This window comes from Saccostrea cucullata, unplaced genomic scaffold (assembly GCF_032062105.1).
Source record: "Saccostrea cucullata isolate Sc308-1 unplaced genomic scaffold, CSIRO_AGI_Scuc_v1 ctg105, whole genome shotgun sequence".
Taxonomy (NCBI): domain Eukaryota; kingdom Metazoa; phylum Mollusca; class Bivalvia; order Ostreida; family Ostreidae; genus Saccostrea; species Saccostrea cuccullata.
In genome coordinates, this window is record NW_026919155.1 from 1126980 (window position 1) to 1140774 (window position 13795).

At 33.8% G+C, this 13795-nt stretch overlaps 1 protein-coding gene across 2 annotated transcripts; it reads left to right on the top strand.

The window, feature by feature from the left end:
* The first annotated feature begins 1216 nt into the window (after nucleotides 1-1216).
* LOC134280992 (zinc finger protein 37-like) lies at nucleotides 1217-13211 on the top strand. Of its 2 annotated transcripts, none has more exons than XM_062763450.1 (8): nucleotides 1217-1274; nucleotides 3131-3609; nucleotides 4044-4408; nucleotides 5470-5620; nucleotides 9850-10484; nucleotides 11082-11331; nucleotides 11665-11762; nucleotides 12305-13211. In XM_062763450.1, exons 2-8 carry the CDS (start codon nucleotides 3162-3164, stop codon nucleotides 13049-13051), a joined length of 2694 nt encoding a protein of 897 aa, XP_062619434.1. In that variant the 5' UTR covers nucleotides 1217-1274; nucleotides 3131-3161; the 3' UTR covers nucleotides 13052-13211. The 2 variants fall into 2 exon arrangements, with proteins under 2 accessions (XP_062619434.1, XP_062619441.1); XM_062763457.1 differs by having other exon boundaries at nucleotides 3131-3585.
* Nucleotides 13212-13795: the final 584 nt, after the last annotated feature.

A 13795-nucleotide genomic window follows, 5' to 3' on the forward strand; every position in this document is an offset into this window, starting at 1 on the left:
ATATTTGGGCTGCTCACTTTAAACTTCGAGCTAGTAACTTTATTGCTTACTTACAAGCCTGTGGGTTAGTACTTGATTTTTTTTAATTGCACACCCCTGAGTTGTAAGGCAGTTGGCAAGAAACCACCCATTTTTCAAGCCAAACAAAAGTAATAGGCACCATACAATGGTAAAACTGTTTTGTAATTCAATTCATACATGTGAATTTGTGTATAAAAAAATTCAATAAAATAAAAAAAATGTCCTACCTACCGACCCTATTTTATTACAGCATGTAACAGTAAACAAAGATATTTTTTTGTTTGGCCTTATACCAAGCATATAATCTTATAGTTCAGTGAATAAAAATAAATTTTGATTAAAGTCATATATGGCATATATTTTTGTTTATATACTATTTACGTAAAATCTTTCTTTTTGATTATAAATGTTACTTTCCAGTAAAATTACACATGTGTCCTCCTTTTTTAGAAATCAAGAAAATACGTCAATAATATTACAAACAAAAATTTTCTATAAGAATAACTTATTGTTAGGAATATATTTAAACGAAAAATAGGGGAAAATAAAATAGAACTATTTTGGCACGTGTCTTTAATCAGTGAGAGTTATCTTTCTTTGATACTTACATGCACATATCTTTAAATAAAAATACTTACGCTAAAATTATGAAATTTTTACTTGGTATGTAGGCTTTAGAACAGTTAATTTCATCAATATTTATTATTTTTTTGTTTATTTTTAACAATATAAGGGGCTTTTCGGTGGCATTTCGGTGATTTCTTGGGGCATTTCGGTGATTACAGGGCATTCCGGTGATTCGTAGTACCGTTTTATGGGTATTAATGATCCTATGTCTTCAAAAAATAAAGGCATAATAAAGAATAGTAGTTATGAAAACTTACTCTCAGAAGGTCTCTTTAACTAAATACGATGTAGCGTAAATTCATTCACTTTTCTAATTCTGATTTCATCCATCATAAATTATTTCCGGAAATAGACCTAGTGAAGTTTATAGAACTCGAATATATTTTTCCGGGTGAAAAAAATTATTGAAAAAAATAGATAAAGGCATAAAAAATTAATATAGAGATCTTTGATTAGCAATTTTTTTAGGAAACGGAGAAGCTTAAATAATAAATGAGTTATAATAAAATTAATAAAAAATTATTTTTTCCGGATTGAGGACATCTATTTTCAGAACCAAGCACCCACTTTCACTTTCAGTTTGTTCTTGGTCAAAATTGCATGCAATGATCAGTCATGTTTTAATGGTAAATAATACTTTGAAACAAGAACTTTACTTATTGACAAGTTTAGTATTAATTTAACCTGTTCATATTTTTATGGGAATGTTATTCTTAACATAGTTTCAGCAAGTTTTAGGCCTGGTTTAAGAATAAGAACATGCATTAGCAAAAAATATATAACAGGTTGGGACCAATCGCCCAAATGGGATATAATAGCCCGCATGGGATATAATATCCCAAATGGGCTATAAATTTACAGTGCAAAAATTGAAAATTTTTATTTTTGCAATAAATATCATAAATCCGCATCAGAACACTCAAAAAGGAATAACTTTTGGTTGACAAGTTTTCCTGTATGCCTATTGTTTAGGAGATTGATCCCTCGGAAGTTCCTTAACTTCTTGGGGATCAATCTTAAAAACAGTAGGGTTGCAGAAAAACTTGCTTACCAAAAGTTATTCATATTTACGTGTTCTGATGCGGTTTTCAATTTTTGCACTGTAAATTTATAGCCCATTTGGGATATTATATCCCAAACGGGCTATTATATCCCATTTGGGCGATTGGTCCCAACCTGTATAATTTGAACTTGTTTATGTTCCTGTTGGCAAATATTCGGGGGCATATAGTTTTTGTCTGTTAATCTATGTATCCACAAAAACGGTAACCTTGCCAATAACTTTTGATTGGATAGTAATTGGGCTTTCACATGTATTCCTTTTTATAGGTAATCTGAGATTCCTCTGACTCTAACCCCCTGATTTTTATATGGTGACATGTGCAGGGGAGAGTCAGAGCAGAGGCCATATTGAAAAGTGGGAATTCAGCGACGCCAGCTGGTGTCGCGACTCTGCCTACCTTTTACAATACAACTTTATTTCGCAGATCTAACTTCGGGGATGATTTTTCTACAACTTAGGATGCTTTTGCCATTTGTGTTCTGACGTCATGCGCAAAGAAGTGGAATGGCAAGGAGGCGACTGATGCTTCATTTGTCGGTGATAGGGCCGTCTAAATGCACATGTCACAAAATAAAAAGCAGGGGTTAGAGTCAGAGGAATCTCGGATAACATTTTAGTAAACTAACATTTGACCTCTTGACCTTGGAGTTTGACCTTTTTTATAACGTTTTTAACCATACTCATCCATGGATATCATTTTTTAACAATTGATGCTAGAGCTTCAATATTTCACAAATGTGTTCCACATGACTAGTTTTTTCTCAATCACAAACATTTTTTATCTTATTGACCTTGGAGTTTGACCTACTTTTGGAAAACATTAGCCTTGGCCATCACTTTTCGACCTGCTTCTGATAAAGCCTTCATATAAGTATATCAATGTGTATTCCTTCTGAGATGACCTTTTCTTTGATTACGAATTTTTTTACCTCCTGACCTTGAGGCTTGACATTTGGAGAGGGAGTACAGTTTACCTTGTGCACTAGTTTTTAGTTTGTACTTCAAATGTATGAAATGTTTTTCCAGTCACTTTTTTCCCAACAAGAAAAACCATTAGGCTCCTGGTATCAAGCCCTTTGGAAATGTATTGTACTAATACATTTTATATCATGACCTAAAAATTAAGCTTGATATATGAACCCTTTTGAAAACATCAACCTTTGCAATATTTTTAATGGTCATTGCAATGGCTTTCATACTTCATGAATGTATTCCTTGTAACAAGGCCTTTGGGTACCAACAATTTTGAACTCTTTACCTGTACCTTGAAGTTTGGCCTACATTTGAAGAACTCTAACTTTGGCGTTGAACACCAACAGGGAGCATTTAGTGTTTCACAAACAATTGTTGCTTGTTTTCATTATATATATTTTTACACAAAATTTCAAATGCCATTGAATATTTTTTTTTACATTTTAGTTTCATCAAATGCCAAGGTCCAGGGATAAAAATGGTAAGATCTATCTGTAGAACGTGTTGTCAGCGTCTGGATAAAAAATCAAGAAGAACAATATTTTCTCCCACATTTGGTGTCTTCCAACAGTTACATGAGGTGTTGGGTCAAATTCCACAGGAAGGCGATGGTCACTCCAGATATGTTTGTAGTCCTTGTTACAGGATTTTACTGAAGTTGTGTAAAATTGACCATGACTTGATACACAAGCTGGATGAACTGAGGCAGAGAAAGGTTGAGTTGATAAAATATCTCCGTCAAAATCTGACTTTAGACAATATTCAGTTGCCTAGTGAAAGCATGAATGTGAGTTCAAGTTTCACCATCCCTACAGATTTAACGGTAGTGACTAGCGAAGACATATTTAATAGAGAGGACAGTTCAACGAGAAGTGAGCCTTTTATACATTCACCTTCTCCAGGTAAAGCTGAGGGATGTATACTGAGTAACATGAAGCTATTTTATTAGATTTAATTACCTGTCAAGCAATTCAATTTTCATTTTCTCATTACTATATTGTTTATACGATATTGTATAGATATTGGATCAGAATCCTTGAGTAACAAAAGTGGGTTCACCCTAAACTGTAGATTCAAAGAATTTTGTACGCAAATAAGTTTATAGAATCTTCTTCATACACAAGATGTTCAAACCAGTAAAATGGTTTAATTGTCCACGTACAAGCAAATGAAAATAAATTTCCACTATAAGCTCATTTTGAAAATTTTTCTTTCATCTATCCAATGTAGAATTTGTATCTTGAATACAAATACTCTGTATTTTCAAGGTGATTTTTTTTTTGGTTAAAGTTATTATCTAGAAACAGATAGTAATATGTAATGTAGAAAAGAATTAATTTAAATCCTTTTACAATTTCAGATGCAAATTTCAGTGATGTTACGGTAAAGTTAGAGCAACAGGATGAAGAATATGAATACAGCAGTGCAGTTCAAACTGAAGCTGACAGCTTTACTATCACCATGGCTGACCCCACAGAATCGGATGAGAGCTACAATCAGCCCACTGTATCTCAATGCCCCCCGCAGGTCAGTGGAGGGAGCAATACTTCCTTCAGCATGCCCGTGATCTCCTCCCCTCCTATTGTGAATAGGGCACTTCTCAATGGAGGACGTAATGTGCTTCAATCTGCAGTAGTACCCACCGACAAACAGATTGTGTTAGTGGATAACATGGCAGTGCCAGCTTCCACAGGTACTACCATCAAACAGGAAGTGAATGAAGCAGTAGGTATAGTCAGTCGCACTATTATTGAAGTGTTATTAGCGAAATCTATAAATTTCAAAGTTCTTAAAATCATATGCTATTTGGTGGTTGAGCCACAATATTAGATGATTTACCGTAAGTTTTACAAAAGAAAAAGGAAAAAAATCTTTTCTCAGAGCTATGCTTCTATATATTTATATGGATTCATCCACAGTTAGTGCATAACGAAGTTTTTCAAATCATGGCCCCAGGTGTAGGGTGGGTAGCAATACAGGTAGGGATCAAAATGTCACATAGAAATGCATTAAAAAATTCTTTAAAATCCTCTTTTTAAGAATAGAAAAGCTGATTATAGTCATATTTATAATTATGGAATCATCCGTCATTAAATCACTATCCTCAGAAGTAGAATAGGCTCAATGCACGATCAAAGATTGACATAGAATGTAATATCAAGAAAAAAAAATTGCTTATATTAAACAAGAATGAAGGTTAGCTTTTTGGACCATGAACCTCTTATTTGACATGAAATAGATAGCTGCCATGTCCAAGAATACTAAGTGAACATTTTGAACTTTTACCTTGGTAAAGTGAATTACTGTAAAATCACATATTTTCGTGGGGTCAAATTTTTGTAGTTTGAGGAAAATCTCTTGGTTCGTGGGGATTTCATTTTGTGGATGTAGAATTGTTGAGTAGTTATGTGTGTAACATTTTACATTTCATGGCAGACATGAATTTGAGGGTCTCTTCATACCCCGAAAACAACGAAAATTACCCCCCCACGAAAATTTGTGATTCCACAGTACATGTACAATGTATATTGTAGTTCACTATATTTTTGTCAGACCTTATGTTCGCCTGATAGATATTTAGTATTTAAAAGTGAGACTATATTTTCATCCACTGCTGTTGTATATTCTTAACAATTATACAACTAAACATGAAAACTAATTTTGTGCAAGCAGACAAATTTCCCATAATTATGCAAGAAGAAATTCTTGGGCATAAAAAAAGGATTTTTACAGTAATTATATATACACTCATCTGATAGAATTTGATCTTTTCTTTTATGTTTCAGTGCTTAAAACTTTCTGAAGATGGGGAGGAGTCATTATTTCTGTCAGTAAATGTGGAGAAGAAATTATGTAGCTATGTGGGATCAGACATGGGACGACAATTTCTAAGCAAGCGGACAGATATCAAGAAACAGTTTTTCAAGTTTTGTCAAGGTATTTAGCTCTTCTGAGTCAAAGGCTCAAATGCTTATGTATTAGCTTGTTCTGTCTGAGATTTTGTAACTTAAACATGAATCAAAATGTTAATTTAAATTTCAACAATTAATGGAATTCGATCTTTATCCTCCTTTATCAATCTAGCTTCCAAGGCCGTAACTGAAGAGGCAAGGGAGGCAAATGCCTCACTAAATTTTTAGAGTTTTCTGAAGAGGGAAAAAGTTTAACATTAACTGAAGTTATGAATTATGTGTGTCTTCGTGCTAAATTAATATTTTCAACTTTTGTTTCAATTTCTGTAAATCCTTCATCTCACCAGGTACCTCATTTTCATTTAGAATGCATGTAAGATATAATTCAAAATGTTTGTTTTGTAAATTGTTTGATTGTTTAACATCCCTTCTAAGAATTTCTCATTCATATTGAGACACCACTACTTGACGGAGGAGGGCTGCAAGTTTTAAAGGAGTTTTCCACTTAAGTATAGGAGCTTGGTCCCTTTTTTCGCCCTTATTTTACACAATATACTTGAGGACATGGTATTATTTTTATTTTCATGGTGTATAACATTGTATTTCTAATTGACATGTTATAGAGTCATTATTAATGACTTTGATTATTAAGAAATATAAGCCAATTTTCAACACCTACCGCACATACAAATTCCGGAAACATTTTCTTTCGAACAGAGTGTGGTTTCTCTATTACATACAAATGGGCGGAGACATTTAAATTGGGTACTATATAAAGGATGACATGGTTAGCTGACGCGTGAAATAAGAAATAAGATACAACACACTAGTATACGAATAATCTTTAAATGAATGAGTTTGAACTTTATTTTGCATTATTCGTATTATTCCTAAATTGGTGAGGGTGAGGGGTCTTCTTTTTGTTTTTGAGGTACATGTATTTTTGGTCCGAGAATCACCTTATCACGTTAATTTTTTATCTATCATTGTTAAATAAAATGTCAAAATATTTTAACCATTATAATATTTTTTTTATGATAAAAAAGTTCAAGCGATCAAATAATAATTTACAGAAAATACACACAGAAATACGCCTCCTTTCCTTTGTAAAGGGGGGGGGTGAGAAAACATAAACAAGAATGATACAAGATTCTCGAACAAAAAGTTAATAAAACAAAAGAAAAAGAGAAAACCCTCTCAAATTTGAAAAAAAAAAAGATTAAGTAAGAGTGGGAGTCTAAATATTACTCATTTTGATTTTAAAAATTAAACATTAACATTAATGTGTTCATTTGGATCGTAAGAGCGTAAATTTTTTTTTGGGGGGGGGGGGGGACTAAATTTTTTTTCAAACACTCAACCCCTGATACTACATGCCTGACATGTATATTTATTTCTTAATTTCGCTCTAAATTCTGCAATTAATATTCCGATTTACTTATCGATTATTGATTAAAAATGACGTGTACAAATACATGTAATATACGTGTATAAACACTTCAAAAACAGTTGTTAGAATAAAAGAAACATAATAATTATTATTAATATCTGCTATGAGAAATATCAGCCTGATAATGCAGTAAAAAAATTATGTACAGGAATGCAGTGTCGTCGATTTTGTCATTTAATTGAATGACATAAGGTAAAGTGTATAACAAATCATCAAGTGGGATTTATTATACTTCACAAGGATTTTCTTTTTTAAGAAATATCACAAGATTGGTAAATGAAATTCAAAACCAATAGTCATTTTCTTCGTTGCATTAATACATTCGAAGTTTTTCCGATTTTATATGCGCCCCAAAACGTAGCAAGAGTGTAAGATTGCTTTGAATATTGAAGTGGTCATGCAGTATAGTGCATTTGTTTAGATTGAATCAATGTGAAAAAATTGTTACGTCTGTGGCATTTTTATTTGTTTCTTTTTTTGCAAGAAACGGATTACATCTGTATTTATATACATCTGAATACTCATATATCGATTTTTGTGCTGTTTGTAATGCCCAGGAAAATTTTTATTACATTCGTGAGAATTAAAATATGTCCCGGAAAATCATCAAAGTAAGCGGTAGTCTGTAGAGAACCTTGTTTTGAATTTTTAAAGAGATAAAAGCTAGTGACTGCACTTTTCAAATACGAGCTACATGTGTCACTTCTTACAGAAAACACGTTTTCCAGAGATATTCACCTGTGTTGGTATGGAATCACGTGACATATTATCTATTCTTAGCAGGTCAACAAGAGGTTAATCCTTTGTAAATGTACTCACCGAACAGATTCAAAATCATGATACTTTTCAGTAGAAAACATAGAGCGCAATGTTGTTCAACAAAAATATTTTCACATAAGTTGTATAAATATAATATGCACATTATATATTGATCTCGACTTTGAACAAATCTGCGCTTGATGTTAACGAAAGCTGTGAAGTGGGTACCTGTCACAAATTTCTTTTCATATTCATGAAAATCAAAGGACCCCACCTTCAAAACACGGCTTGGCGTGTTGTCTATTGTAATTATTATATATTTTTAAACGTTGGCACAAATGGTACAGACATAAGAGAAAAATAAATTTTACTTTTTAAGTGTCTAAATGAAAGTTTAAAATTTGACGAGTAACCGGGGACCACAGATAATGCCTTATTGAGACTTCTTCTTTGCACTGAAGATGATTCAACAATGAGAGATCTTTTTGTGCCATCATTTACTTCGACATAGGACCTCGGTTTTTACGGTCTCATCCGAAGGACCGGTCTCTACATCCCGCAGTGGGATTCGAGCCCGCGATGAAAGGACTGCGACTCTATAGCATACGCTCTAACCACTGTGTCATGCGGACGACAATACAAAACGTACGAAATTTTAAAGATTAAATCTTTTATTTTCTAATACCTAGGTCTCAGGATCCCCCTCCCCCTGTGAAACCCCATCACTAGCCATCAGGTACAGTGTGTACTACCCTTATGGGACTAGGATGGCCCAGCACTCTTGCCTCACTAAAATTTTTAGCCTAGTTACGGCCTTGGCTTCCATTCACCTCCATTTGTCCAAATTATGCTCTCTAGTTTGTATACAAGTTTCAAAACTATTGCTCATATACTCAACTATTTTGGCACATGCTTTTATAAGTAATTAAACAATTTTTACAAGTGACAGTTTTCAAATATTTAAAGACAGTCAGGGAATACTCTATACCATAGTACCGGTAGTTCTAAAGACTAACAGATTTGATATAGACTGACTTTGCTTATTATTCCACACATAGTCCAGCTGTCAAGGCAGTCAGTTGGGTCACAATTTGGTTAGAGTATGCAAAGGGGCTTGATTGTGGACCCCCACCCAAGAATTTTTTTTTTCAAATGTAGAAGCAAAGTACGGTACTGGATTTCTACTTAAATCTGTTGTGGTGAACATTTTATGACAAAGGACAAGATAGGGTAAGGGCCGAATCTGGCCCCTTATTTCATGTAAAATCAGAACACTGGTAAAATTGTGATATTTGTAGTGAAGAAGTTAAATTGATGCTTACTTAAAACAAGCACTAATTTAGATTTAAAGCTTACATGAAAGCCACAAGAGGGTGCAGAAGAAAGACATTTTCCAGAATTTACTCAATTCTGGTGGAATTTCATCATATTTGAGATACTTTTCTCTTCGGAAAACATAGAGAACAAGCTTGCCTATCTGAGATTTTTACACGTAAACTGCATCTGATATTAGTGTATAAAATATATAAATTTGGTAGATAGGCAAGCGTGTGCTCTATTTTCCGAAACAAAATATGCTGTAAAATCAATGAACATTTGCATTAAAATGAGAAATTTCGAAAATTGACCTATTTCCTGACCTCTCTGTGACCTCTGTATATTCTAAATCTTAGAACCAATACTCATTTTCTGGCAGGGGTGACAACAGGTTTTTATGCATAAACTGCTGCATCATTCTGAAAGACACCCAAAATCGGGGGCCAAATACTGCTCTTACCCTATGTTGTCCTTTCAGCTTGAGACTGTTTTTAAGGATTCTCAATCAAACCACATAATATGCCTTATTGAATATTTTACTATTTCAAATTTTTGTGTTTTGATTTTTTTCCTTGTCAAATCCTTTTTAGAAGTTTTGGACTACCTCTCATCATGGTGTAGATGTGTATTTGAATAGTGTCATTTTAGTATACTTACATACTTTTATATTAGGAAAAAAAATCAAAACACCTTCATTAAACAGAATATATCAAATTTTGTCACTACAGATATATATAATGCGGAGAAAGGATACAAAACCAATGAAACAGCAATGTATGATGAGGCAACGCAAGAAAACCCAGAACCCAAGCAAGATGCAAATCAAGGTAATATCCGTCAACAAAAAGGTCCACTTGGCACTCAACAACCAGAAGCAGGAAAGGGCAGGGAAACTGTACCTATGACAGGGAACCAGCTTTATTCTATAGCACATCCTTCATCTGAAACACAGGTACCTTATTCTCCACCAGCTGCTAAAACAAAGGAAAAACAAAAAAGAAAAATAACTCCAGCAGATAGTTCTGATGATGAACCTCTGGAAAAGAAGCCATCACCTTCAGGTGTAGATAAGCCATTCAGAAAGAACACCAAAATGTTAAATAGAGGAACAGCCAAGTCAATGTCTGTGACATTACAACACACACAAGAAGATAGATCTGACTGTGGTTCAAACCTCGTAATTATAGACATGTCATCACATGCCTCTGCACTGACACAACAATCCAGAAAGATTCACAAAACTGGGAATAAAGGCTCCACTGTGAAAAAATCCTCTAGTTCTGGAGAAAATCTGAAGAAGGTTGTGAAGAATTCCTTGCGAGAGAAATCAGCCACATTCATAACCAAGAAAGCTAGAAAAATGGTAGGTATTTTTGCTCACTGTCTGTGACAAAATTTTCACTTTATCATCTTCAAAGTTGGTATAAAGCATCCTTGCGTGGAGGGGAATTTAAATGCTTAAAATAAAGAGCCCAGCCCCCTTCTAAGGAGAGATAATAGAAAAAAATATAAAGATAGGGTGGGTTCATTAAAAAGAATTCTTCTCAAGAACTACTGGGCCAGAAAAGCTGAAAGTGGAGGGTAGAGTGGGCCACAATAGAGAATCAAAGTTTATATATTGAAATATAAAGGAAAAACAATTTTCTCAACAACCTCCGGGACAGAAAAACACAGAGCGTATGTGGAAGCCTTCCTAGGGTAGTGTAGATTCTAAACTGTTCAAATCATGGCCCCTTTGGGTAATGTGGGGCCACAATGAGTATTACAGGGGGAAACTTAGTGAAGAACAGCAGGGCAAAAGTTACTCAGGTGAGCAAAATGACCCATGGGCCTCTGTTTAATTTAGTTGAAATCATTTCCATTGTAATTGATGAAACAAGCAGAATTTTAAATGACTTGATGGCAATTTCTTTATGATAAAGAATAATTTCATCTTTTGAAAATGACATTTTTTTATCAGGTGAAAAGAACCAAAAAGAAACCTGTAAAACACAGTAAAAACAGCTTTCAAGAAATTAAAGAAAAATCTGAGTCTCCCCCAGATCCACAAAAAAACACTGCATCAACTCAAAAACCCTGCAGCTTCAGACAGCAAACAGAGAAAAAGAGATTTGGAGATGATCCTACTGAAGATTTGGGAAAAGATCTGAGGGCCGGGACAAAATGGGAGGGAGAGGAAAAGGATAATAACAAGGCTGTTATTTGTCAAGGTGAGTTTGTAATCTTTAATTACCTGCTTTCCTATATATTGTAGATATCAAAATTTGGGTGATGCCTTATTTTTGTAAGATAACTATTAGGTATTAATTTGTAAGTACACTCTGTTAGACAATTTTTTGTGAATACAATGTACTTTTATTCCTTACTGTATCACATATTAATTTAGCATTACTAGCAAACTTAGTGATTTGATTATAAAATTTAATAAGCAATTTTAATTAGTATTAACACGATAGATATTGAGTGATTTAAGGAATAACTCTTAAATATTTTTTGAACAATTCAGTTTTATCTTGAATTAAAACGGTGTTTTTTGTTTGAAGGCAACTCACTTCACCAGTGTGACGTTTGTAAAGATGTTTTCCTCCAAAGGCAAGATCTTCTAGATCATGTGACAACACATACTAAAACATTACCTTATGTAAGTGTAAAATCCATACAGTAAAGCACATACTCATTGCCAGAGCTTTATCATTTGCTTAATTTCATAAGATCTTGATAATAAAATACTGTAAATGTATTATATTTGGCATGTACGATATTTGGTGGAAACTGGCTTTTGAACAAGTTAGGGTAGATTTGATTTAGCGCATTTCTTAATGTTCTTACTTATGAGTATATGTGCAAGACATTTAGCGTTGTACTTGAATTAGCAAAAGTTTCTTTTCGCCAAAGGCGCTAAAAAGAATACACAGCCAAATATAATACGTTTACAGTATATTGTTGTTAGCTCACCTGAGCTGAAGACTCAAGAGAGTAGTAAGGGAATTAAACGTTGAAGATATTGCAGAAAAACGATCAAACCCTTCTGACATGAATTATGTATTTATTGATCTCCAATTGCTGAAAGGTTAATTTCTGCATTGACAAACAAAGAAATCCATCCCACAATCTTACAAATTATCACTTCAGTATTATATTAGTACTTGTTATGAAGATACTATTTGTCTTCTGTGTTTTTAGATCTGCATAGAGTGTGGAAAAGGATTCGAAAAGAAATGGAAGCTGGATCTACATACAATGTCCCATTTGTCTCACCATCCCTTCCAGTGTGATGTTTGTGGAATGTCCTTCAAAATGGAGGCAATCTTGCGTACTCATCAAAAGCAACATAAAGAACTAGAACCTTTCAAGTGTAACCACTGCCCTCTTAAATTCAAATCAAAAGAAGAATCCAGAAATCACATGCAGCAAGAGCATAAAATGTCAGAAAAACATGAAATCATGAAACTAAGAGTTTATAAATGTGAGTATTGTAACAACTTGTTTTACTCAAAGGACAGTTACTTGGAACATGTTCAGATTCATAGTAAAGAAGAGAGTCCCCTTGTCTTCTGTGATACATGTGGGAGGTCGTTCACAAATCTAGCCACACTTAACGTCCACAAAAAGACCCATCTGGACAAACGACTTCACTGTGACATATGCAACTTTTTCTTTAAAGATGCCCACCAACTGTCAAAACACTTTCAGACAATGAATCACAAACTGAAGGTTGAGCAGATCAACCACATCAAGCACTTGGAGGAAACAAGAGACACAGTGAATGAAGCAGAGGAAACAGGGGTTGTAGACAGTGTCTCTATGTTATTGGAGGAGATAGACAAAGGGTCCCTCAAAGAGATGCCAGAGAAAACACAACTCCATCTCGGTGATGGAGTAGCGGAGAAAACAGCTGATGATACCATAGAGGATGATAGGCTCCAATAGGGGGAAAATAGTGGAACTGAGGGGCCTCTTTAAGTTATATACAGACATTTGAGACACTGGCACTTAAATTTGTGTTCCTCAGTGGTTCACCTGGGAAGCCATTTCCAAAACTTTTGTGTAAAGTTTTGCAGAGTGCCGTATTATCCAACTAAATCAAAGAAGAAAAATTAATATCAATGTCTAAAATCTTCTTTTACATTTACAATAATAAAATGTTTAAATGTATGTTTAAGGATTTTTTTCTGTAGAAAGACTTTGTTGTGTATTATAACAATAAAGAGAGGATTTCTGATTGAAGAAAAGTTGATGGTAGAAGTCTCTGTATTATACATATACGTGCAAGAGCATATGAGTTTTATTAAATTTAAAATGTTAACCTGTTATTAGTGTCATTTTTTAAGCAATAACATATAAAGTTAAGTAATTCAGATAATATATACATATTTGTAAAATTCTTTCAAAACATGAATTGTTCTTCATACACTTTTGGTCCAGTTTTAGTCAGACAAGTGTTATATAAGTATAAAGCTTTAAAACAAATGAAATACGAAAATATATAAATAAACAGAAAGCAATACAAATTAGGAGCAGTGAAATAAACACAGACCTCTATAAGAAACATTCAAGGCAGGATCAGGTACCATAGAGGGGTGAGCATCCCCTGTCCAATGCTCACACCCACTATGCATGTGCTCCTTGTCATGATCTGACGAATGCATCAGTCTATAGGCAGTTCAGTAAATA